General features: G+C 41.4%; 1 protein-coding gene and 2 pseudogenes across 1 annotated transcript; 1 reads left to right on the forward strand and 2 right to left on the reverse strand.

The window, feature by feature from the left end:
* The first annotated feature begins 2,911 nt into the window (after positions 1–2,911).
* On the forward strand, positions 2,912–3,949 carry LOC148915856 (histone acetyltransferase type B catalytic subunit pseudogene; annotated as a pseudogene).
* A 2,845-nt stretch (positions 3,950–6,794) lies between these two features.
* On the reverse strand, positions 6,795–7,169 carry LOC148915857 (uncharacterized). Its single transcript, XM_089055007.1, has one exon. It carries the CDS (start codon positions 7,167–7,169, stop codon positions 6,795–6,797), a length of 375 nt encoding a protein of 124 aa, XP_088911133.1.
* A 14,005-nt stretch (positions 7,170–21,174) lies between these two features.
* LOC103330481 (uncharacterized) lies at positions 21,175–24,827 on the reverse strand (annotated as a pseudogene).
* Between the last annotated feature and the right edge of the window lie 143 nt (positions 24,828–24,970).

Genomic DNA, 24,970 nt, shown 5'->3' on the forward strand with positions numbered 1-24,970 from the left:
AGACAACAAACATGAACATGTGATCAGAACCATTTATCACTTTCACTTCATCTGGTGGATTTGACTATGCCATCTACGAATTAGATTTCTTCGCCTATCCTTGTTGAGGAAAAAAATTGGAAATTCGGCTATACATATATAATCTAAATTACCTTAACTACAAATGTGCTTGTTCTTCTATTCCTTCACTGCTCAATGTAACAACGTTCATCCACAAAGTGCATTCACTTCTTAAAAATCTCCATATATGGCCTCAAAGAGTCATGAGGATCTCAAAGCACTCTTTCCATTCTGTCCTGTCGCGGGCCTAGCTTGCTGACTCAAAAAACTCAAAGTTTTCGGGCCAGATTAGCCTCATTGGTTGGCAAGATCTCATTTTATCACTTCAACTCAAAGGAATAAATGATGCTCTGCAAAAATCTGTGCTGATAAGTTCATTCTTTTAGAAGTTTATTTCTCTTCCTCAAAGCGAGTTCACAGAAATCTTGTTAAGCTGCAAGCAAAGAGAAACCAGCTTAGTTTGGATAAGTCGGGATCACGAGGAACGAAGGGAACTAAAAGTGAAAGAAAGAAGTTGGATGTAGTAAATTCAAAATAAAATCAAACCCTATAGTAAGAGCAATCACTAGTTTAGGAAGCATAATGAAACTCATTTCAAAGAGACGTGCTGGTTCATAAGAACATTAGGATTGTAGGGAAACAGATTCTTTTGGTGTAAACCTTCAATAGAAATTTTAAGTGAAAGTAAGCACTCTTTGGCTTCTTTGAAAAACTCCTCCATTTTGGGTATGCTTGCAGCCATTTCATTTTCTTCATCAGGTTCATCATCAAGAAATGTAAGATGATTTTTGTTGGTGCAAGAAAATCCTCTCCCAGAACTCGAGCCACCCAATGAAACTTTTCTTTTCTTGCAAAATGATTGATTTGTAGCTTGCCCACCCACTAGAAATTCCACAAATAAGCTCCATGAATCACACACTTTACGTAAGCACCTAAAAGAGAATGCATAAAGGATGGTAGAAGCAAATGAAAGATACAAAGAGTTGCAATTAAAAACAACTGTCCGTAAGGTCAACCAAATTGATTCTTGCGTTGCTAATGAGTTATAAGTCATGTAAAAGTAGAGGGTTAATGTTTTATAGTTTAGTCACGAGGTCAACACCAGAAAAATACAGCCCACCACGGTTTAGATTTCATAAGTTAAGAGAAGGTGTAGAAAGAGAAAAGACCTTAAAAGATATTCTGCATAAATCTGATTCCGGTATCTTTTGAAATAAGGTAATCAAAAGCACCGATGGTCATAGCTCAATTGCAAAATAGGAAGAAAAAAGAAAGTGCACAATGTCGTGATTATTTTTTATTCTGCAATACCATATACTTCAAATTAACAACTAGGAGGCATGCCAAAGTGGAAATATTAATGCAGATATGTAAATGTCCAAGAGTGAGCATCTTGCCTCTAGTAGGAAAAGATGGAACAAGAGTACAGGATTGAAAAGATCCGAGACACGGAAAAGTAAATTGCCATTCGAATCCTCCAATGCAACCTTTTCTTTTCATCCCTATATAAACCCAAAAATCTTGTTAAAGGAATCCATGATGATAACTTTTAAAACAATGGAAAACTAGGATATTAATTCCTTACATTACTGCTCAACAAGTACACAGCGGATGCAAGAGCACTTTGAATAATACATCATCCTACAGTTCAAAAACAAGCCAGAAATGAGGACATGAGTCTAAAAACTGCAAGAAAAATACAACAAATGAAGAATACAGAACTGCAATTTTTAATCGTGAAATTGTTGAATAAGATGATGCATTCGTGATAGACAAAACAAAATATGGATACAATTTTTTCTTTTTTGGAGTGCAGGTGAGCAGTTGCCTATTTTGCTTATATCACGTTGCATATAAACATAGACAAAAAAACTCCTAGTTTCAAAGATAAAGAAGACATACCTCTTTGATATCTCTTGTTGGATGAAGGATTTGTAAAGTCAACACATTCTACAAAATACATTTCATGGTCCCTTGTCATATTAGTGGAAGATGCCCTTGAAGCGATTATAAAGCTCAAGAGACCTTTCTTTCTTAGACGATAACATGGGAGGCTTCTAGTACTAGAAAGAAATCAATAAGCGAGAAAGGCACTGGTGAGCAATGCCAATGCGCCTCCCTCCACTAACGACCTCTCCTGCATGCGTGTTGATGACTAATTTATCCTTTCCTTTTCTTTATTACCCCAACCAAGACCACCAGGAATTATAAATCTCTCATTCCCTCTTCATTTGCCTCCCAATTCTCACTCTCTCAACAACAGAAACACAGTTTTCTATCTCTTCCTTTCACTCCACACGAAACAAACCCCTCATTTCTTATGCCTTTCCTTATTTGATGTCACCTTTCCTTCTTCGCACCAGGAAGCTTCGTCTGTCTTCATTTGGAGAAAAAAGGAACACGACCCGCCCTGGCGCTCGGATCCCCACTGCTCCCGGACCGCCTAGATCCGCCTAGGCACTTCACGCCTAGAATCGCTTGGCCGCTAACTCCACAGTGTCGGTGTCCTCCCGACAGGGCTTATGCCGATATTTTGAACCTTGCTCAAAACACAGAGCGGGCTTTGCGCTGTTGTGCCCTAGACGTTAATCTTGATGAGTTAGTCGATTCACGAATATTAAAAAACCAAGTATAGCCGTTCGGCTATACTATTCTTTAAAAGGAAAACTCGAGTAAAGCCGCCTTGGCTACCTATTTTAAAAAATCAGATAAAACAGTATATGGATCATTGTACTCTTTTAAAATAAAACTAGGAAAAACCTAGTATAGCCAGGTGGCCAAATCTTGTACTATAGCCAACTTCGGTTGTTAGCAGCTTATTGTATTGCATCTGCACACCTTCTGATCCTTGATTCCTCTTGTTCTTCTTATTGATGGTAATTTTATCACCTATCTCACGTCATCGAGAACACTGTTATTTTCTTACTTTTATGGAGAAAAGATGGGAAGGGGGAATGTAAGAATATTACATCAATTGTTGTTTTTTGAATTAGGTAGCAGTCCAATTGATGTTGTGGATCAAAGGTAGCTGGGAGTTGTATGTCACGATCGGAGGAAAACAGATCAGCAAGGGGAAATCTACAATATGTTGCTTTATATATATCAGTTGCTAGTTATGCATGCTCTAGAGAAACAGCTTGGTGCTTCCGTAGTTCAAATAAATTTCATTTTTTGTGCAATCTTGGTGCTGTTGAGTTTTAACAAGCCTGCTTGTTGATGGCAGATATTGGTGTTGCCTCCTTATCAACACAAGGGTTGTGGACGATACCTTCTTGAGGTTCTCAATGATGTTGCAATATCTGAAAACGTCTATGACCTCACAGTTGATGAACCATGGGATTACTTTGAACATGTACGCACTTGTGTTGATGTACTGCGCCTTCATAAGTTCGATCCAATCAAGCATGCAATACCAGTCAGCTCAGCAGTTTCGCAACTAAAGCAAGGAAAATTGTCGAAGAAGACACACCCTTCTCGACTTATGCCAAACACTAGAGTCATTGAGGATGTCCAGAAAAGTTTGAAAATCAACAAGAAACAGTTTCTTCGGTGTTGGGAGGTTTACCTTTATCTCGGCCTTGATCATGTGGACAGCTATATGGATGATTTTGTGGGAATTATTTCTAATCGCATGAAGGATGATCTTATCGGAAAAGATTCTGGGACTGGTGGGAAGCAAGTGATTGAAGTTCCAAGCAATTATGAACCCGAGATGTCATTTGTGATGTTGGTCACAAGCTAGTGAAGCCGCTAGTACTGTTCAGATAGATGAGAATCAACCAAATCAGGAGGAGCAACTCAGTGATTAGTTGATGAGAGAGTGAAAGAGATCAAATCAATAGCCGAGAAAGTGTCTGTGGAGCTCTCTATCATTGCTGAGGCATTATAAAGGACTTCGATTTTGGCGATGCCCTTGTACTTTACCAATTGATGCAATCTGTAGGGTGAAAGTGGTTTGTGGGTTGGAATATCGGAGCCTTATCTGTAAATCTTTGAGATCTATGCTTGCATCCTAGCTTTTGTTATTCGAATATTTGCAGAACTTTATTACTTCTCATGTGGGACCACTTGAATTCCCCGAGCACTGGGCGGACCCGTCTTAGTGCCGACTTTATCATCATATTGATCGGGCCCACTTATTAACACCAAGACATCCTACCAAAAATTTTGAGTCTCCCCTGTAAAATTCCCAAACCAACAATAAACAACCTCGCAATAATTTACATCAATAAACAACCCAACTGCCAAAGCATGCTTTTACAAACTACAATCCAACACAAATGGCCTCCGGCCTCAAGTAGTAGCCTAACATGGGCAATAACAGAAAGGCGTCTCATGTAATTTGTTTACAACAAACAGGAGTAGAAAGAATTTATACAGACCCTATCAGATTTACGACAAGTTGGAGCTCGTGACTTGCTCGAATGCCTTGAGCAACTCTTTCATGCAGTCCAAGCGCAAAACAAAGGTGTGAGTGGACAGAAATAAAGTTTCACTTTAAATCAACATAGTAACCCCACCATGTAAAAATAATGCTCTAGCATGCAGTTTCACAATTCAGAAACCAAAAACTCAAACACAAAATCCCAAAGTCCAAAACATCTCCACATCTCAAGTCCACAACTCATTTCCCAAAATATATGCAACTCTCAACAACCCGTACATACCCATATATAAATATACATATATATAGGACTCTAATATAAAATATACTCCTCTCCATACTAATGTACCGGGGAGACAATCCAACTGTGGGATTGTTAGGTGATCTGTACACAGGAGTTTCGAACATTAACCCCGCGTCCGGGGATGTGAGTAGTCCAGCGGGGCGATTTGAACTCCATAGCTCTGCGCCGGCGCGCCAGCGACACGTGTAGCTCACAAATCATAACAAGTCCTACGCGCGCAGAGCGGTATCATCACCCCACCGGCAACGCGCCAGCGTGGTGTGATGATACTCAAGCAATATATACTCTACCCATCGCGCCAGCGACACGCATTTATGGAAAGTGTCTCTGCAAACACCGCAGCGCCATGTGTGAGACCCGTAATCTCATGGCCTTCCACCCCACTGGCACTCGCCTTTATAGCAGCGTGTGTGGGAAGCCTAGTAACTAGGAATGGTACTCACCTACCATACTCATACATCTCACAACCATCCATCAAACTCCTATCTTTCCACAATCTCACCACAACAACCTCTCATACTCTATACATAGACAATATAGATAGCCATCCCAAAATCCATATCAACATAATCATCGTACTCAAATATATATGTCTATACTCAAAATATATATAGCCAAGATATATAAACATATTCAAATCCATCAACCAAAGGCTTATTAAATCAAAGTCACCATCATTTAAAGTATATGCACAAAACTTTCATAATTAAAAACCATGCATATGCTTAAAACAAAGTCCACTCACAAGTAATCCCAAGCTGCCGCCGGGCCCGTGCAGAGGAGTCCTCCGCTGCTTTGCAGTGATCAACGATACCTATTCAAGATACAAATCCTTGATTAACGTACGTACTTCAAAGCGGAAATTCACGAAATGAAATACTTAAATCCCAAGTTCGGTGCGCTCCGTCCAAGGAACATCCTAAGGTCGATTCTGATTGGGATTAAACCCTGTCGCCACGGTGATCGCGATTTCCCTAAACTTCACATTATTGAATCGGAACATCCGGGGCTCCAATTCACGATCCGCGAATTCCTACAGGTTTCTAAGAGTACCTAGATCAACATACTTCAATTTGGAAACGATCCAACGGTCAGAACTTATCGAACCCGGATAACGCACAATATGCGAAATCCGTTCGATAGTCAAACGATATCCAAATTGAGATCCGAAATCCTCGCGCGCGTGACAACCTAAAGATCTCAACAGGGGAAAAACAACTTCACCCACCTTGCGGCGCGCCGCCGCGGCGGCGGTGCCCGGTGTGTGAGAGATTTCGACGACGGAAAATCTCCAAACCAACGTTCACCCTTCCAATCCTAGATACTACTCGAAGAATGGAGCAACTTTTCCAACTACGGCAACGTCAATTCGGACTGACAAGTGGCGAATTTCAAATTGATCGGCCAAAACCTGGATTTCAATTCGATTCCAAACTTCAAATTCGATCTAATCCTAACCCAAAATCAGCTAGAGCACAGGAAATGGAGAAGAAACCTCACCTGGTTCACCGGGATTGGGCGAGCGGAGGCGGCGCATGCGATCGGAAACTTCGATTCGAACCGATCGTCAGTCGCGATTCTCGGCTTTCCGGCAAGGAAGTGGGTGGGTCTTGATCGGACCGAGGAGTTGAGCGGGATCGATCTTGAGTGAGGTGGTGTGGTGTGGCGGCACAATGGTTTCGTTCGAATGAGCAGTGGCGGGAGGAGAATCGCGAGAAGGGAAGGCGGGAGGAAGAGAAAGTGAGGGTAAATGTGAAAAATCAGATTTTTACCCCAAACTTACTTGAAATAATTACAGTTCGCACCGAACAAGTTTGATCGCCAAAACCCGTTAAATCTCCGATCAGGCCTCACGCACATCTACGGTTTAGTCTCGATACCACCTACACAACCACACCTCACGGTCCCAAATCTTCCGGATAAGTGACCAAATCACCCTTGGAAGTAATTAATATTTTCCATGTGAAATTAAATAGGAAAATAAGCGAGTCGAGTGTTACATTCTACCTCCTTATAGAAATTTCGTCCCCGGAATTCACATACCTGTCAATGGAAGAGATAAGGATACTTGGCTCGCATCTGCTCTTCGGGTTCCCAAGTAGCTTCTTCAACAGTTTGGCTTCTCCACAAAACTTTCACTACCGGGATGGATCTAGAACGCAACTTCTGTTCTTTCCTATCCAAGATCTGAACTGGTTGTTCCTCATACGACAAATCTTCTTCCAATTCCACAGGTTGGTATTCTAATACATGGGAAGGATCTGGCATGTATTTCCGGAGCATGGATACATGGAACACATCATGAACTCGAGACAGTTCTGGAGGTAAGGCTAGTCTGTAAGCAACAGGTCCAATTCGCTCCGTGATCTCATAGGGTCCAATGTAACGAGGGCTTAACTTCCCACGTTTCCCAAATCTCATCACACCCTTCCAAGGAGATAACTTTGAAAGACCCAATCCCCAATTGCAAACTCAAGATCCTTGGACCTGTTATCTGCATAACTCTTCTGTCGGTCTTGTGCAGTTTTCAACTTCTCTTTTATCATCTTCACCTTCTCATTTGTTACTCGGATACTATCCACTTTTTCCAGTTTCTTGTCACCCACTTCATTCCAACAAATAGGAGTCCTGCACTGCCTCCCATACAACGCCTCATAAAGCCATCCCAATACTCGAATGATAGCATTTGTTGTATAAGCAAACTCCACCAAGGCAAGGTGAACATCCCATGCATCTTTAAACTGTAACACACAGGACCTCAACATGTCTTCCAGAGTCTGGATAGTCCTTTCCGATTGTCCATCGGTTTGTGGGTGAAAAGCGATCTTGAATTGCAATCTAGTACCCATAGCTTCTTGTAAACATCTCCAAAATCGAGAAGTGAACCTAGGATCTCTGTCCGATACAATGGACACAGGTGCTCCATGCAATCTGACAATCTCATCCACAAAAAGTTTTGCCAACCTTGTCAAAGGATAGGTCTCCTTAATGGGTAGGAAATGAGCGGACTTGGTAAGTCTATCCACTATCACCCAAATTCCATCATGACCCTTTGAAGTACGTGGAAGCTTAAAAACAAAATCCATGGTAATACGCTCCCACTTCCATTCAGGAATCTGAAGTGGTTGCATGAGTCCCGATGTAAGCTTCTGTCGCTCTGCCTTCACTTGTTGACATATCAAACATCTGCTCACATATTTAGCAATGTCTCCCTTCATATGCGGCCATGAATAATATGCCCCGTAGCGTCCGGTACATCTTCGTGCTACCCGGATGCATGGTATAAGTGGAGCAGTGAGCTTCTTCCATGATTTCTCTTTTCAACTCAACATTCTTACAGGTACACATAGACAAGCTCCTTTTACCAAGGCTCCGTCTCCCCTTATAGCATAATCCTTCCGCGTTCCATTCTCTACTTCTCCCCTTATCCTACAGAGTACAGGATCTTCCAGCGGCCTGCAATTACGTTCCACCATAATGGGTCTTACATGCAAGCTAGCAAGGATTCCACCTTGTTGAGTCATCTCCATTTCTACTCCATCTTTCCGTAGTTCCACCAACAGCGGAAGATAGGCCGCCTTAATATGTGCTAAGTTCGCAGGAGCCTTCCTACTCAATGCATCTGCAACCACATTAGCTCGGCCTGGGTGATACTCAATCGTACAATCATAATCCTTGATCAATTCCAACCAGCGCCGTTGTCTCATGTTCAGTTCCTTATGAGTAAAGAAATACTTGAGGCTCTTATGATCCGTGAAAATCTGACAGGTCTCACCATACAAGTAATGTCGCCAAATCTTCAGAGCAAACACTACTGCGGCAAGTTCCAAGTCATGGAGTGGATAATTTCGCTCATGCTTTTTGAGTTGCCTCGAGGCATAAGCAATCACCCGGTCATGTTGCATCAAAACACATCCCAATCCCTGTAAAGATGCATCACTGTAGATCACAAAGCCCCCCGAGTTATCAGGAAGAGCCAAAACAGGTGCGGTGGTCAACCGCTTCTTCAACTCCTGAAAACTCTGTTCGCACTCTTCCGTCCACTCAAATGCAACGTCCTTCCTTGTCAACCGCGAGAGAGGTGTTGCTATCGAAGAAAACCCTTCCACAAATCGACGATAGTAACTGCTAACCCCAGAAAACTTGTGCCGTTACACTTGTGGGTACAGCCCAATTCACAATAGCCTCAATCTTACGTGGGTCCACATAAATCCCTTCCGTTGAGATTACATGTCCAGGAACACCCTCTATCCAGCCAGCGACACTTGCTAAATTTGGCATAGAGTTGCTTCCTTCTTAAAGTCCTCAATACCAACCTCAGGTGCTTCTTATGCCCTTCCAAAGTCTTAGAATAAACCAAGATATCATCTATGAACACAATCACAAAGTGATCCAAATAAGGTCGAAACACTCATTCAGAGATCCATAAATCTGCTGGAGCATTCGTCAACCCGAACGGCATCACCAGAAATTCAATGTCCATACCGCGTTCTGAATGCGGTCTTGGGGACATCCTCTTCTCGATCCTCAGCGTGGTATTACGACCTCAGATCAATCTTAGAAAATACTTGGCATCCTTCAGCTGATCAAACAAATCATCAATCCGCGGCAAAGGATACGGTTACGTCTTGTCACCTTATTCAGCTGCCGGTAATCAATACATAACCTCATGGTCCCATCCTTCTTCCTCACAAACAACACCGGTGCACCCCATGGGGAAACACTAGGTCGGATGAAACCCATATCCACTAATTCCTGCAACTGAATCTTCAACTCCCGGAGTTCAGCTGGTGCCATCCTATAAGGAGTTAGATAGATAGGATTGGTGCCTGGAAGAAGTTCAATAGTGAACTCAATTTCCCTTTCAGGAGGTAACCCCGGAAGATCATCTGGAAAGACATCAGGAAACTCACTAACCACGGGAATATCTTCCAGATTCAAGGTGATCTCTCGGGTGTCGATGATATGAGCTAGAGAATCCTTCACATCCTTTCTCGAGTAATCTCTTAGCTGTAATAGCAGAGATAAGGCAAGTAGGGAGAATTCTACGTTCCCGGAAAATTACTTTGGTACTGTCACTGGACTCGGAGTGTCACTTCCTTCCGGTAACAATCCACGGACGCATGATGCTTCTCTAGGCCAATCCATCCCCAAGATGATATCCAAATCCACTAATTCTAAAGGGATCAAATTGGCTTCCAACCATGCATCTTCTACTTGAACATAGCATTCTCTGAATACAGTCAGATGCAAACATGACTTCCCCTGTGGTAGAGAAATACTAAAACTTCTGTCATGGGTGTCGGCCTCACACTAACATAAGTGCGAAATTGTGTGCTACGAAGAATGTGTGGCCCCCGGGTCAATTAAAACACGAGCAAGATAGCCGAAAATAGGGATCATACCAGTAATCACGTCCGGAGTGGCCTGTGCCTCCTGTTGGGTCATAGAAACACCCTAGCACGAGTGGTAGAGCGCCCGGTGACCCTTAATTTCTGCCACTTCTTCCCAGAAGATGGCGGTGCCACCTCTTTGGAAGATCCCTTGCGGAGATAGCACCACCACGACTACGATCTTGACCATGGTACCCCAGCCTCTGTGGTCTCCGATCCTACCTTTGGTACATCAGGGAGTAAATCGGTGGGCAAATCCTCTTGGTATGCCTACTGCATCACAAAAAATAGCATCTTGGGCGCCGCTCAAGCTTGGTTTACCCCTTGAATGGAATTAGGGCAATCCTTTGCAAAATGCCCCACACGCCCTTAAGCTGTAACATGTCAACCCGATCTGCACGGAGGAGTCTAGTGTGCTAGATGCAGGCTCTTGCTCTGGCGAGTCCATCTTTGGGCGAGGCGGATCTCCACTACAGGCGGATCCTCGTCCACGACCATCCGCCACTAGCAGAGCTGGAACTAGATCCTCCTCTCTTGGATGGACCCTGACTTGGGCCACCCAATCCCTGCGCATCTCTCCGGCGTCTTCCTGCACCCAAGGCACATGTCCTAGATACTCTGTCGGCTTGAGGCTAAAGCTCTCATGTTGGGATATGTGCTGCGGTAACCTGGTGAATCTCCACCATAGCCCGCCTTCAGCGTGCGCACGGTCCTCTTGATAGCCACTAATTAGGTGCAAACCTCGGCGATTCATTAAACTTGTGCTCATATTCGGCCGCGACATTGATCCTTGCTTGGATACAAAAACTTTGTCTTTTTGGCATAGCGATAGGAAGGTGGATAGGCCCGTCGAAAAGATCCTTTGGAATTCCTCCCGGTAATAGCGTTTGGATTCCATAGCCCCTTTTGCGACTTTCCACGGTGATAAGCATTCCCTTTTAGCGAAAGGTAGCCAAAGCGGACCCTATCTTCATCGGGACACTCCAGTACCTCGAAGATCCGCTCCACATCAGTAATCCGGCACTCGGCCTCTGCGGATCTGGGCCACCCATGAACTCTTTGGCTCCGAGCTCTTTCACCCTTTTAATTTCGAACTTTCTGTACTCGCCTCCCATAAGCGGTAGTCATGAGTGCGGGTGAATTGACTCAGCACATGGCGCAAGTCCAGGCATTCTCTCCGGCAGGTGGAGATGGTGGAGGAGATGGAGCTGGAGGTGAAGGAGGTGGTGACGGAGATGGTGGTGGAGGATTTGGGCCCCATCTTTGACCACGACCTCGTGTTCTCGGTCGGCGAGTTGCCATGGTTCTACACAAAGAAACCATCGAATCATTAGATCAACAATGCAGCAAAAGTGCAAGTGTCGAAGGAAAATGAACCTAATGCTCTGATACCAAGCTGACAGGACCCGCCCCGGAATTTCCCAGCAGGCGGACCCATCTTAGTGCCGACATCATCGATCGGGCCCACTTACTAACACCCAAGACATCCTACAAAAATTTTGCAGAGTCTCCCTGTAAAATGCCCAAACCAACAATAAACAACCCAACTGCCAGCATGCTTTTACAAACTACAATCCAACACAAAATGGCCTCCGGCCTCAAGTAGTAGCCTAACATGGGCAATAACGGGCGTCTGAGAATTTGTTTACAGCAGCGAGGAGTAGAAAGAATTTATCTGAGACCCTATCAGCGACGACAAGTTCGGGCTCGTGACTTGCTCGAATGCCTTCAGGAGCAACTCTCATGCAGGCGCAAAACAAAAGGTGTGAGTGGACAGAAATAAAGTTTCACTTTAAATCAACATAGTAACCCCACCATGTAAAAATAATGCTCTAGCATGCAGTTTCACAATTCAGAAACCAAAAACTCAAACACAAAATCCCAAAGTCCAAAACATCTCCACATCTCAAGTCCACAACTCATTTCCCAAAATATATGCAACTCTCAACAACCCGTACATACCCATATATAAATATACATATATATAGGACTCTAATATAAAATATACTCCTCTCCATACTAATGTACAGGAGACAATCCAGCTGGGGATTGTTGGTGAGTCTGGAGTTTCGAACACTAACCGCGTCCGGGGATGAGTAGTCAGGGGCGGAACTCCATAGCTCCCGCCGCCGCGCCAGCGACACGTGTAGCTCACAAATCTCATAACAAGTCCTGCGCGCCGGGACGATATCATCACCCCACGCGCCAGCAGCGTGTGTGATGATACTCAAACAATCTACATACTCTCTCCCATCGCGGCCTTGCCAGCGACACGTATGGAAAGTGTCTCACACAGCCCGCCTTAGCGCCATGTGTGAGACCCGTAATCTCATAGCCTTCCCACCCCACACGCCTGCAGCGTGTGTGGGAAGCCTAGTAACTAGGAATGGTACTCACCTACCATACTCATACATCTCACAACCATCCATCAAACTCCTATCTTTCCACAATCTCACCACAACAACCTCTCATACTCTATACATAGACAATATAGATAGCCATCCCAAAATCCATATCAACATAATCATCGTACTCAAATATATATGTCTATACTCAAAATATATATAGCCAAGATATATAAACATATTCAAATCCATCAACCAAAGGCTTATTAAATCAAAGTCACCATCATTTAAAGTATATGCACAAAATTTCATAATTAAAAACCATGCATATGCTTAAAACAAATCCACTCACAAGTAATCCCAAGCTGCGGTCCGTGAGGTCCGCTTTCTTCAGTGATCAACAAAGTACCTATTCCAGATACAAATCCTTGATTAACAGCACGTACTTCCGCGAAATTCACGAATGAAATACTTAAATCCCCAAGTTCGGTGCGCTCCGTCCAAGGAACATCCTAAGGTCGATTCTGATTGGGATTAAGCTTCGCCGTATACGGTGATCGCGATTTCCTAAACTTCACATTATTGAATCGGAACATCCGGGCTCCAATTCACGATCCGCGAATTCCTACAGGTTTCTAGAGTACCTAGATCAACACACTTCATTTTGGAAGCGATCCAGCGGTGAACTTATTGAACCGGATAGCGCTGTATCGAAATCCGTTCGATGATCAAGCGATATCAAATTGAGATCGCGAAATCCTCGCTTTCGTGACAACCTAAAGATCTCAACAGGACAAAAAACAACTTCACCCACCTTGCGCGCGCCTGCGCGGCGGCGTAGGTGTGTAGAGATTTCCGGCGACGGAAAATCTCCAAACCAACGTTCACCCTTCCAATCCTAGATACTACTCGAAGAATGGAGCAACTTTTTCAACTACGGCAACGTCCAATTCGGACGGCAAGTGGCCGGAATTTCAAATTGAAATCCGGCCAAAACCTAGGTTTCCAATTCGATTCCAAACTTCAAATTCGATCTAATCCTAACCCAAAATCAGCTAGAGCACAGGAAATGGAGAAGAAACCTCACCTGGTTCACCGGGATTGGGCCGGCGAGCGGCGAGCGCCGATCGAAACTTCGATTCGAACCGTCGATACCGTCGGCGATTCTCGCTTTCCGGCAAGGAAGTGGGTGGGTCTTGATCGGGACTTGAGGGAGTTGAGCAGGATCGATCTTGAGGTGAGGTGGGTGTGGCGTGGCGGCACAATGGTTTCCGTTGAATGAGCGGTGGCGGGGAGGGGAGAATCGCAAGGAAGGGAAGGCGGGAGGAAGAGAGAAAGTGAGGGTAAATGTGAAAAATCAGATTTTACCCCAAACTTACTTCGAAATAATTACGGTTCTGCCACCGAACAAGTTTTGATCGCCAAAACTTCGTTAAATCTCCGATTCAGGCCTACCGCCTGTCTACGGTTTCGTCTCAGTACCACCTACACAACCACACCACTCACGGTCCCAAAATCTTCCCGGATAAGAAAGTGACCAAAATCACCCTTAACCCAGGAGTAATTTAATATTTTCCCTTAATTAAATTAAATAGGAAAATAAACGGAGTCGGGGTGTTGCATCTCATGAAATTGAGCAGCTAACGCTACCTTTAACATGTCAGTGTCGTTTTCATTCTCTGTAACTTGTATTTTTATTTCAATTTTGCATCGAGTTATAGTATTTGTGTTTACAAATAGAAAACAAGTCACCTGCTTTTTTCACATCCACTTTGTCAATTTAGGTAATATATGTTTGGTACAAAGTAAAGTATCGTATATTGGAACAAAAACTTGCACAGGATATGTACTCATTAATGGAACAAAAACCTCTCCCGACGACATTTCGTCGGCATAGGAAACTTTCCTCGGGAGAGGTCTAATCCGGCAAATAGTTGCTGACATAGACATGTGAGGACGAAATGTCATCGCGACAAGTCTTCTTGCTCTGACAGTATTCATCCTAGCCACAGGTGCAAAGGTATCATGATAATCAACTCCATATGTCTGAGTGAACCCTTTAGCTACCATTCTGTTGGAATCAGGCCACTTGAGATGGTGCTTGGCACATTCTTCCAATGCTTCAATGAATCTCAAAGTCACCTGAGAAACTGTAGACTGGCCTACCCTGAAGTCAACTCCCATTGATACTTGAGACCCATGGCTGTATCGTTATTATATTTATTTTTGGCGAGTATAGCCGGCCGGCTATCTGTATTTTATTTATTTTTAATTTTTAAAACATAGCCGAACGGCTTTTAATTATTTTTCATTTACAGTATAGCCGACCGGCTATACTAATTTTCATATTCAATATATATTTTTCATATATCAGTAGGCTATACCTTTTTCATATTCAATTTTTACAGTATAGCTTACCGCTATACTTTAAAATATATATTTAGAGTATAACCTTGGTTGGCCGTACTGTTAAAATATTCGAATATATTTAAGTAGTATAGCCGCCCGGCTATACCTTTATTTCTCCAACAACCAAAATAAGGGGCAAAAGGTCTCTCTCTGGTGTGTCTCTCTTTAAACGTCAAACAAGAAGAAGCAAGTCTTAGCCCTCCTCATGTTGTGAGTCTGTAACTGTTGGCTTGGATTCATTGAACTTGTTTGAAATTGAAACCAACCAAGACAAAAGTGAAAGGACATAAACAAAGAACATAGAGAGTAGAGGGAAGCCTCAGCTGTGCAAATTGCAAGCAAGAAAAGAAGAATGGAATTGGAGGGAAGGCGACCACTTTCCATAAACATATGGGGTCCACCCCATCTTTCTTTGATCTCTTCTTTGCACGCATAAAACTAATACCAGTTTTTTTATGTACCCACTTTGACCAAACAACACACTATGCTGCTGCAGATAGAAAGAATTAAATGGTTCCATTTGTCTCCTTCTCTAACTTCTAACTTGTAAGTTGTAAGTTGTTGTTCATGGGATGCGATCAATTACCTCTTACCTCCATCAGCAACAAAAGGGCATCTGCACTGCAGCCTAGCTAGCTTTGTTTTCACTTCCAAGAGCCCTCTATCTTATCATCTCAAAGAGTTCAGTTAAATCTAGCAGAGCCAGAGAGACTACATCAACTAGTTTAAAATGGACCACTGAGAGAAGGCCAAATCTAGGGGCCAGTTTTGCTGGGTTAGGTGTGATTTGGATCTACTCATTTAAATGACCTATTTTATTGTAAGCCAACATCTTCAATAAACTAATTACCAAAAATAGACATCTTCAATAAACTAATCATTAGAGGTGTACTTTTGTGTCAGCTGGGGATCTTTGTCTTCTGATTTCACTTCTTTTTCCATCTTTCTTTCTCTCCAAAGCCATAAGGACCTTCCCTCAGTGGAGACCCAAAAAATGAGATGTTTCTCTTGGGCTCAGTTAAGTCCCACCTTACCTCCTCTATTTAATTATTGTTTTATCTCTCTTTTGCCAGTAACTAATTAATTAAAAGGCTAAAACTAGTTGAAGCTGTCTCCCTCTTCATTCCAGAATTGGAACAATATGCTTCTTTTGACATCATCAAAGCCATAAGGATGATGCAATAGTTAATATAAGTTATAACTACAAATCCTCTCTCTCTCTCTCTCTCTCTCTCTCTCTCTCTCTCTCTTTTGAAGCAAGTTATAGGATCACCTTTTCAGAGCTACACATACTCCCAATCGGCTCCATTATCCCAGTACTAGCCAGTACTATAACTATATACACATATATAGCTTGTCTCTAGTTCTGAAGAAAAATGGGCAACTGTTTTGTTCTCTCGAGGCAGGAGAAAGTTTTGAGGTTGTGAAGAGCAGATGGGAAAGTTTTAGAATTCAGGGCACCAACTTTTGTTAAGGACATGTTGATGAACTTTTCGGGCTCTGGTATTAGTGTACCATAGCAAGCCTCAGAGCTTCTCCTCCTAATTACAAACTGAAGCTTGGGAAGGTTTACTATATGATTCCTCTTAAGGTTCTGTTGCAAGTGATACGATCAGTCACGGTATTATTTCATCTGTGGATGTTCTGAGAAAAGGGCAGGCTGCTACAAGAAGGATTAAGATCTTCATAACAAAGCAACAGCTTCAAGAGCTATTGACAAAGAAAATATCGGTGCAGGAGGTTCTTTCGGCTTCAGGGCTCGAACAGAAATCATCTTTACCCCAACCAAGACCAACAGGAATTATAAATCTCTCATTCCCTCTTCATTTGCTTCCCAATTCTCACTCTCTCAACAACAGAAACACAGTTTTCTATCTCTTCCTTTTATTTCACACGAAACAAACCCCTCATTTCTTACGCCTTTCCTTATTTTATGTCACCTTTCCTCCTTCTCACACACTATATACATGTCACCTTTGCTCCTTACGCACCAGCAAGCTTCATCTGCATTTGGAAAAAAAAAAAGGACGACCGCCCAGCGCCAGACCCGCCAGCCGCCTAGATCATACCACAGCGCCTAGGCACCGCCTAGATCGGCCCGAGGCCTCCTAACCCTAACTCCACGGTGTGGTGTCCTCCGCCTAGCACCTAGGCGATATTTCAAACCTGCTCAAAACTGGAAGCGGCTTGCTCTGTGTCCTAGGCGTTCGTAGTGATGAGTTAGTCGATTCACGAATATTACGAGTATAGCCGTGCGGCTATACTATTTTAAAAATTAGGTAAAAAAGGGTATATTGGTACCCCAGACGTTCATTTTTTGTGCAATCTTGGTGCTGTTGAGTTTTAACAAGCCTGCTTGTTGATGGCAATATTGGTACTGCTTCCTTATCAACACAAGGGTTATGGACGATACCTTCTTGAGGTTCTCAATGATGTTGCAATATCTGAAAACGTCTATGACCTCACAGTTGAAGAAGCATTGGATTACTTTGAACATGTACGCACTTGTGTCATGTATTTGAGTGTGTGTTTGTGCTCATTTGCATCAAGAGAAATATACTGAACATTGTTCATTTCATCTGCTCTTTCTCTTCTCCATATACCGTTTTTCATAAATGATTCTTTCCTTGCTCATATAACAAAACTAAAATCCTCAAACATTAGACACAGATTCAACACTTTCCTCCTCCTCACACACTATATACATGTCACCTTTGCTCCTTCGCACCAGCAAGCCGTGCATGTCGCATTTGGAAGAAAAAGGACCACGACCATACAGCGCCCAGACCCTTGAGCCGCCTCGCGCCCCTAACTCCCTAGTGTCGGTGTCCTCCGCCTAACACCTAGGCTGATATTTTGAACTTTGCTCAAAACACAGGAGCGGGCTTGCTCTACGTGCCTAGACGTTTTACCATTATCGATAGTTCTCGGTTGCGAATTGGTGAGGTTTGCTCGTTGTATATATCAGTTGCTATTTATGCATGCTCTAGTTCAAATAAATTTCATTTTTTGTGCAATCTTGGTGCTGTTGAGTTTTAACAAGCCTGCTTGTTGATGGCAGATATTGGTACTGCTTCCTTATCAACACAAGGGTTATGGACGATACCGTCTTGAGGTTCTTAATGATGTTGCAATATCTGAAAACGTCTATGACCTCACAGTTGAAGAACCATTGGATTACTTTCAACATGTACGCACTTGTGTTGATGTACTGCGCCTTCATAAGTTCAATCCATGTAACAACTTATGACATGGCTGGCAACGAGTACCCAATGGTGTTCAAGACTTAGGTCACCAAGATTCATGTCCTCACTGGAGGCTGGAAAACTTTATGTCATGATCTTGGACTGGTTCGGAAACAGGAATTCATGAAGGTTGCTGGTATTCATTTTGCTAGGAGTATTATGGCAAAGATACATTGCTTTTGATTTCATTATTGTTCGTACATATGTTCCAAGAGCCTAAACTCAAACTGGCTTATGTTTACTGTAATTAATATATTTTACCCCAGCAAGATGGTTAAATTTACAAGTAAGTAATAGTCTCCTTCAGTCAAAGTATATTATACAGGTTGTTAGTTATAACAGATATAGTCCGGAGACTAATATGTAATTTGGGCTCCATTATCAAGAAATCTCTTGAACTGTCTAGAAAATCCATTTCCCATTTCCCATTTCTCTTGAACCAAATTAGTCTCCCAAACCAAATTTATCTCCCAAAGAAACACTTTTTCTCTTGCGATCAGAAGCACCATTGTGAAACAAAACAACACTATCAGTCTATCAGGCATGGCTGATGACCATAATGAAGACCCCCCAAATGAAGTTCCAGCAGCTGTTCCCAATGTAGAGCATGCAGAAGATGCGGAAAGAGAATTGCAAAGGCAAGAAGAAATTCTTTCAAATCAACAAATGCGAGAATATCTCAGATCAGTTTTTCAAGAAACTGAAGTTGAAGCCCTTAGTTGAAGCCATTGCTCCACAAGAACAACCACAGCAAGTTCTTTGGGCCAGAATATGAAGATTTTGCAGCACTTTTTCAAGAAATGGAACCACAGCAAGAAAATGAAGATTTTACAGCACTGTTTCAAGAAATTGAACCACAGCAAGTTGCTGCACTAGAACAACAACTAGAACAAGGCTCTTCCTCTGGAATTAACCCTTGTTATGAAAAATCAGTCCAAGGCCTCCAAGAGTTTGGTCAGTTTCAAGAAACTGGAGTTCTTTGCACGAACAACAACTAGAACAAGGCTCTTCCTCTGGAATTAACCCTTCTTATTATCCGCAATCAGTCCAAGGCCTCCAAGAGTTTGGTCAGTTTCAAGAAACTGAAGTTGCTGCACCAGCACAACTAGTACAAGGCTCCTCCTCTGGAATTAACAAGTATGTCCCTTCTTATCCCCAAGAATTTGCTCAATTACAAAAACGTGGAACCCAACATGCCCAAGAAGTCATTGCAGCACAGGGCATGCCTGAACAACAAGAAGAACTTGAACAAAGTTGGAGCCTCCAAGTCTCACCTCAGTTTCACGAACCTGCAGCCCAAGAACATGCAGTCATGGCAGCACAGGACATGCCTCTGCCTCAACAACCGCAACAAGTAGAACAAGGAGGCCATGCCCCTCCTGACGTCCCCCCAAGCCACCAAAACAAGATCACAAGGTGCAGCAAGCGTTTTGAGAAGCAGTTGGCATATAGTGAGTGACACGAACTACATTGTACATGTGCAAAAAAGACGTGGAAAGCCACATCTTGCCATTGTTGGAGGTGATGAATTTAAATAAGCGAGGCATCGGAACCGGGAGTCACGTGTATGATATTGATGGTGGCGAGTACCTATACATGTCACCTTTGCTCGCTCGCACCAGCAAGCCGTCATCTTCATTTGGAAAAAAAGGACACTACCCACCGCCTGGCGCGGACCCTCGGGAAGGCCTAGATCTTCCCGGGCCGCCTAGATCCTCTCGGCGCCTAGATCCTCCAAAGCCGTCTGGCGCTAACTCCACAGTATCGGTGTCCTCCCTCCCGGCGCCTAGGCGATATTCGAACCTTGCACAAAACACAGGCGGCTTGCTCTTGCCTCGGCGTTCGTAGTGATGAGTTTGAGTCAATTCGGCGAATATTTTTAAAACCAAGTATAGCCGAGCGGCTATACGATTTTTTAAATATTAAGAACATACCAGGTATAGCCGACCGGCTGTACTATTTTGAAAATAAAATTAGGAAAAAACCTAGTATAGACGCGTGGAAATACTATTTTTAAAATAAATTTGTAAAAACCCGGGTATAGCCGCGCGGCTATACTATTTTCCATAAAATATAAACCACCATTCTAACCTTTCTACGATAATGGATTCATCTTCATATGATTCTTTGGATCTACCATATGAACCACCTTTGGCTATGATTTTTTCTCTTATTGTTCCTTCTTTTTGTATAAAATTTGGATTTTATAACTATTTTGCACGAATTATAATAATTTGAGAAAATTTTGATAAATCACATCAACATGTCATGTGGATATGTACACAAGGAACAAAATAACTTCTCAAGTGAGTCAGTGAATTACTAAAGTATTTTCATGATCACAAATTTATTGATTCAATTTAGCACTCCGGACATAAATTTGTTTTTGTAAGGCTCCATTAACATAATATTTTAAACATATAGCCGTGAAATATCATAATTTGAATTTCTCTTTTTTAATTACTTTATTTAGTAGTTATGTTTTAATCATTATTTACTCAGTGAATATTTAGTATTTAAGTATTTTATTAAAGAAAAAAATTTATTAAAAAAAACCAATTACTATTTATTAAGTAATATATTTATGAAGTTAATTAAAATATTTAATACAAATTATTCACAAAATAAATAATGATTAAAACATAATTACTAATGAAAGTAATTAAATAAGGCTAAGATTTTATTGAATTACTAAAAAAAAAAATTAAAAATGCACTGACCTAAAGATACTAAGTTTATAGTTATTATTTAAAAAAACCACTCCCGACAAACTTTCGTCGGCACAGGTCTATCTCGATGCAATTTTGCCGGATTAGACCTCTCCCGACGACATTTTGTCGGCATAGGAAACTTTCCTCGGGAGAGGTCTAATCCGGCAAATAGATTAGTTTCTTTGCTTTTATTTTTTGCCCAACTTCTTTAATTTAATATATATGTCTTTAAGTAATATCTTAGCCTTTTCTAATTACTTCAATTAGTAATTATTTTATTATTCGAATACAGACGCACCGCTATACCATTTAAATATTCGAATCTATTTAGGAAATATGACAAAGGGCACCTAAAAAGATGAGCAACATCATTATATCACTTCTCACACACATGCAACACACAAACAAGGCATAAATTTTCTCTAAACCCTAAGCACCCACAGAGGAACAAAGTTAGAACGTAAATACATACCATGTCTAATTGATTCATTATCTCAAGGCTCACCTTTGCTACAGAGAAATCCAGATTTTTATAGTTATATTTAAAGAGTATAGCCGATCGGCTATACGCGTAAAAAAGAATATTTTAACAGCCTAGCCGCTCGGGTATACTCTATAAACAGAATATTTAAAAGTACAGCTGTGCGGCTATAAGCCATAAACAGAATATTTTAAAAGAGAGTATAGCCGACTGGCTATACTCCATAAATAGAGCATTTTAGAAGATATCATCCCCGCTCGGCTATTCCGTTTTTTAAGACGTTCATAAAACAATTCGGGACCCTTCCTTGATATGTAGTTCAAGCGATGAATGTCCAGAACAATCTCAAAGTAGTTAGGACCCTGCGTGTGAGACAGCATGATAAAGTCAAACAACATGGTTTTTCTGTTTCATCTTCTTAACACTCAGCAACATATATGTTCAATGTTTACCTTGTAAAAATTGTGCTGGGGGCATGAAAGAATTGGTTTGTCATTATATGCATGTACAAGCTTCTTCTCAGTAGAACTCCGACCGATATCCTCAAGATTTACCACCCAGCCAAGATCTTTAGTCTTTCTCTAAAAGGTACAGTGGAGTCCTTTGCAAATCCTTTAACTTTTTCTGTCTCATTGTCAACCATTTTCTAAAAGCATCATTCAAATATATCAACAGACTGAGTGTTCCAATTGAACATAAGATCACATTTCCATCAGAATAAAGTACATGCCTATCCAAATGGATGAAGTTGCATACAAAATGAAGTTACCTTGATAATGTCCTGGAATTGAGGAGGGATGTCTTTATCAAAATTCTCAGAAACTTTGAAATACATTACAAGACTCATCCCCTTTCCATCACTATCACCAAGAAACATTGCAGCAGGATAAGTAGGCAATTGCAACAAGGCGCACGTGAGCAATATCATTAGATATTGACCAAATATAACAAACAAAACATAACAAGATAAATCAATTCTGAAAAAAACCTGTATGTTTACAATGAACACTTCTCATTTGCTTTCACTTTGGGAAGCTCAGGATGCTGGGCAATGTGATGTATCTTTTTGGGGCATACTGACACATCAACACCTATTGGAGTATATGGACTGTAGTTCGGAGCAATGGACTTTCGTTATCTCTGGATGGTAGACCAACAGAAAATAATATTATCATTAGCTAGGCAGAATAGAGTAATTAGTTGCAAATGTCTAAATTCAGTTAAGGTTGGTCTTGACAAAAGAAAAAACCAAAGTCATACTTGAAATAGTTCTCGACACGAAATTTAAAAGTTGAGGGTGGAATCTCAGACCAAGATCCTGAAGTCGGCTTCTCTACTCTACAACACGGAATGGTATATCCTGGTCTAGGCTGATACAAAAACCTTTTTGATTGACCTGTGGATATATCATTGAAATGTTCAGTAATATACATGTACATCAATCCTAATATTCTAAGTTTTCTTTCTATTCAAAGAAAATTGAATTATTTGAATGCTTACATTGTTCAATGGTTTCTTCTGCATCACAGGATCTCCTTTTAAAAGAAAGTCTGAAAATGGTTGATGGCTTTCTCTGGGACTGTGGAACCAAACTCATGCACTTAGAATCTTATCGTCTAAACTTACAGAAGGTACCAATCGAGATAAGCCGGATTTCAGGGCATTGTCTTGAATTTTTTCATTAGAATCACGTCCATCCTCTGTAAGTCCTTTAAAGCTTCCATAAGGGTCATCTAATATATTCTTCCTCTTACTGCAAACTTCATCAGCCTTCCCTAAGTGAAAAAGCTCATAGCCCAGGGAATTAATAAGCGAAAACCGATTTGATTCCATGCGCTCATCTTTGACTGTGATTTTATCTGATTTACCTCCATCAATTTTCATATAGCTTTGGTATTCTTCATACTTACGCCTATTATCAACAAAGTGAGCAGATCTCATACTAAAGTACTTGGCCACTTGAGATATTCCCAACTGGATTGCTTGTTAATGGAAAACCATCTGTAGAATAAGAGAAGAAAATTAAGAAAACAAAACAAAATCCTTTTCCAATAAGTATCTCAAGAAAAATTACTTCAGTAGTAAAGAAATTTTGCAATCAAACAAGACAACAAGGCTTTCATTCTGTAATATGTAGTTACAGGCTGATGGCCATTACCTCCATATATCTGATAATGTCATCATCAGTCGACTCCAGAATACTCAGGAGTCAAACCAAGCTTCCTATTGGAAAATTACTGCAAATGAATAACTTTCAAAATATGAGATTCAAGAGCTATGAATTTTCTTGTCAGCACTATTGGTTGAAATTGAAAGATAGTTGAAATCTGATGAAAGAAAACACATACCATTTGAATCATATTGTGTGGTGCCATTGCAGCTGGTTGAGATGGAATGTTGAATTAGAAACCTTAGATCTTCTGTGAGTAGTTGTTGCATCATTCTCAAAGTCCACACAAATAGACTCACTGACAGCATGTCTGTATATTCCCCAAGTCTGATTCAGTCAGGATTTCCAACTACTCATCCAACTTATGCCAAACCAGATTCTTAACAATTACATACTACTTTTACATGCTAAAATATCTATTGCTCCCTCTAGTAATAACTTTTTGACCACATCCTTCTCTTTTAAGGATGCAAAACACATAATCAAAAGCAAATTTTTGTATAGCGGCCATTAGAAATTGAAGTGAGTTCATGATTTAGCTAAAGTCAGGAAAAAAAAAAATGGACCCGCCTAGACCCGCCTAGGCGGCCACCTAGCGCCTAGGCCGATTTTTCCAACAGCCTAACTAAACAAAAGCACAATTTATAGGTTTTGAGCTCTAATTATGAACATCATTACCGAATTTAACATTAAAGAACAAAATCCACCACATGTTCTAGATTTATGTGCATCATAGATTTTCCAAAATAAGCCAAATATAAAGATATTTAGTTAGAACTACAAGTAATCTGAATGCATTCCACTAAAAAGCAGGAGGGAGAGTAATTGAAGACTAAGCTTAGTGAAAAGAAAAACCTTGGGTTGAAGAAACTATCCCACGAGCCAGAGTCTGCAGGGCTTTAGGCTCGACTAGAACTAAGCTTAAGTTTTTCTTCAATCTTACTATCTTTCTTGCTTTTCTTTGATTTCTTGGGAGACGTCATGATAGCTCAAATGAGGAATTGCCCACCTCTTTTTTGGCCTTGAACTTGAAGACTTTGATGGGAAGTGATTCGGTGAAGCGAGCCAGGCAGAGAGGGAAATATAAAGCGTATAGCCATTTTTGGCCTTTTTTTAAATTAAAAAAAGAAATAGTATAGCCGAACGGCTATACCATTTAAATAGTATAATATATTTAGAATGTCTAGCCGTGCGGCTATACTGGCATCCTTTTTTCCTCCCCCCTGATTTTCATTTATCTGTCATGTCTTTGAAGGAGTGTACAACAGCACCTGAGAAGCATGTGCTTGCAGACGCCACATCTCATAAACTAGACACGCACCCATGAGTTAATGCAATTATGTTCTGTGCTTCAATGCCATCGTGTATGGTCTTCTAGCCAGAAAGTCTTTTAAAGGAACACAAGAATAAATATTCCTCTTCAAAATCATTGGTTGAGAAGGAATTGGGCGTGGACAAATTAGAGATC

Source organism: Prunus mume, linkage group LG6 (genome assembly GCF_029339155.1).
Source record: "Prunus mume cultivar Tortuosa linkage group LG6, ASM2933915v1, whole genome shotgun sequence".
Classification (NCBI taxonomy): domain Eukaryota; kingdom Viridiplantae; phylum Streptophyta; class Magnoliopsida; order Rosales; family Rosaceae; genus Prunus; species Prunus mume.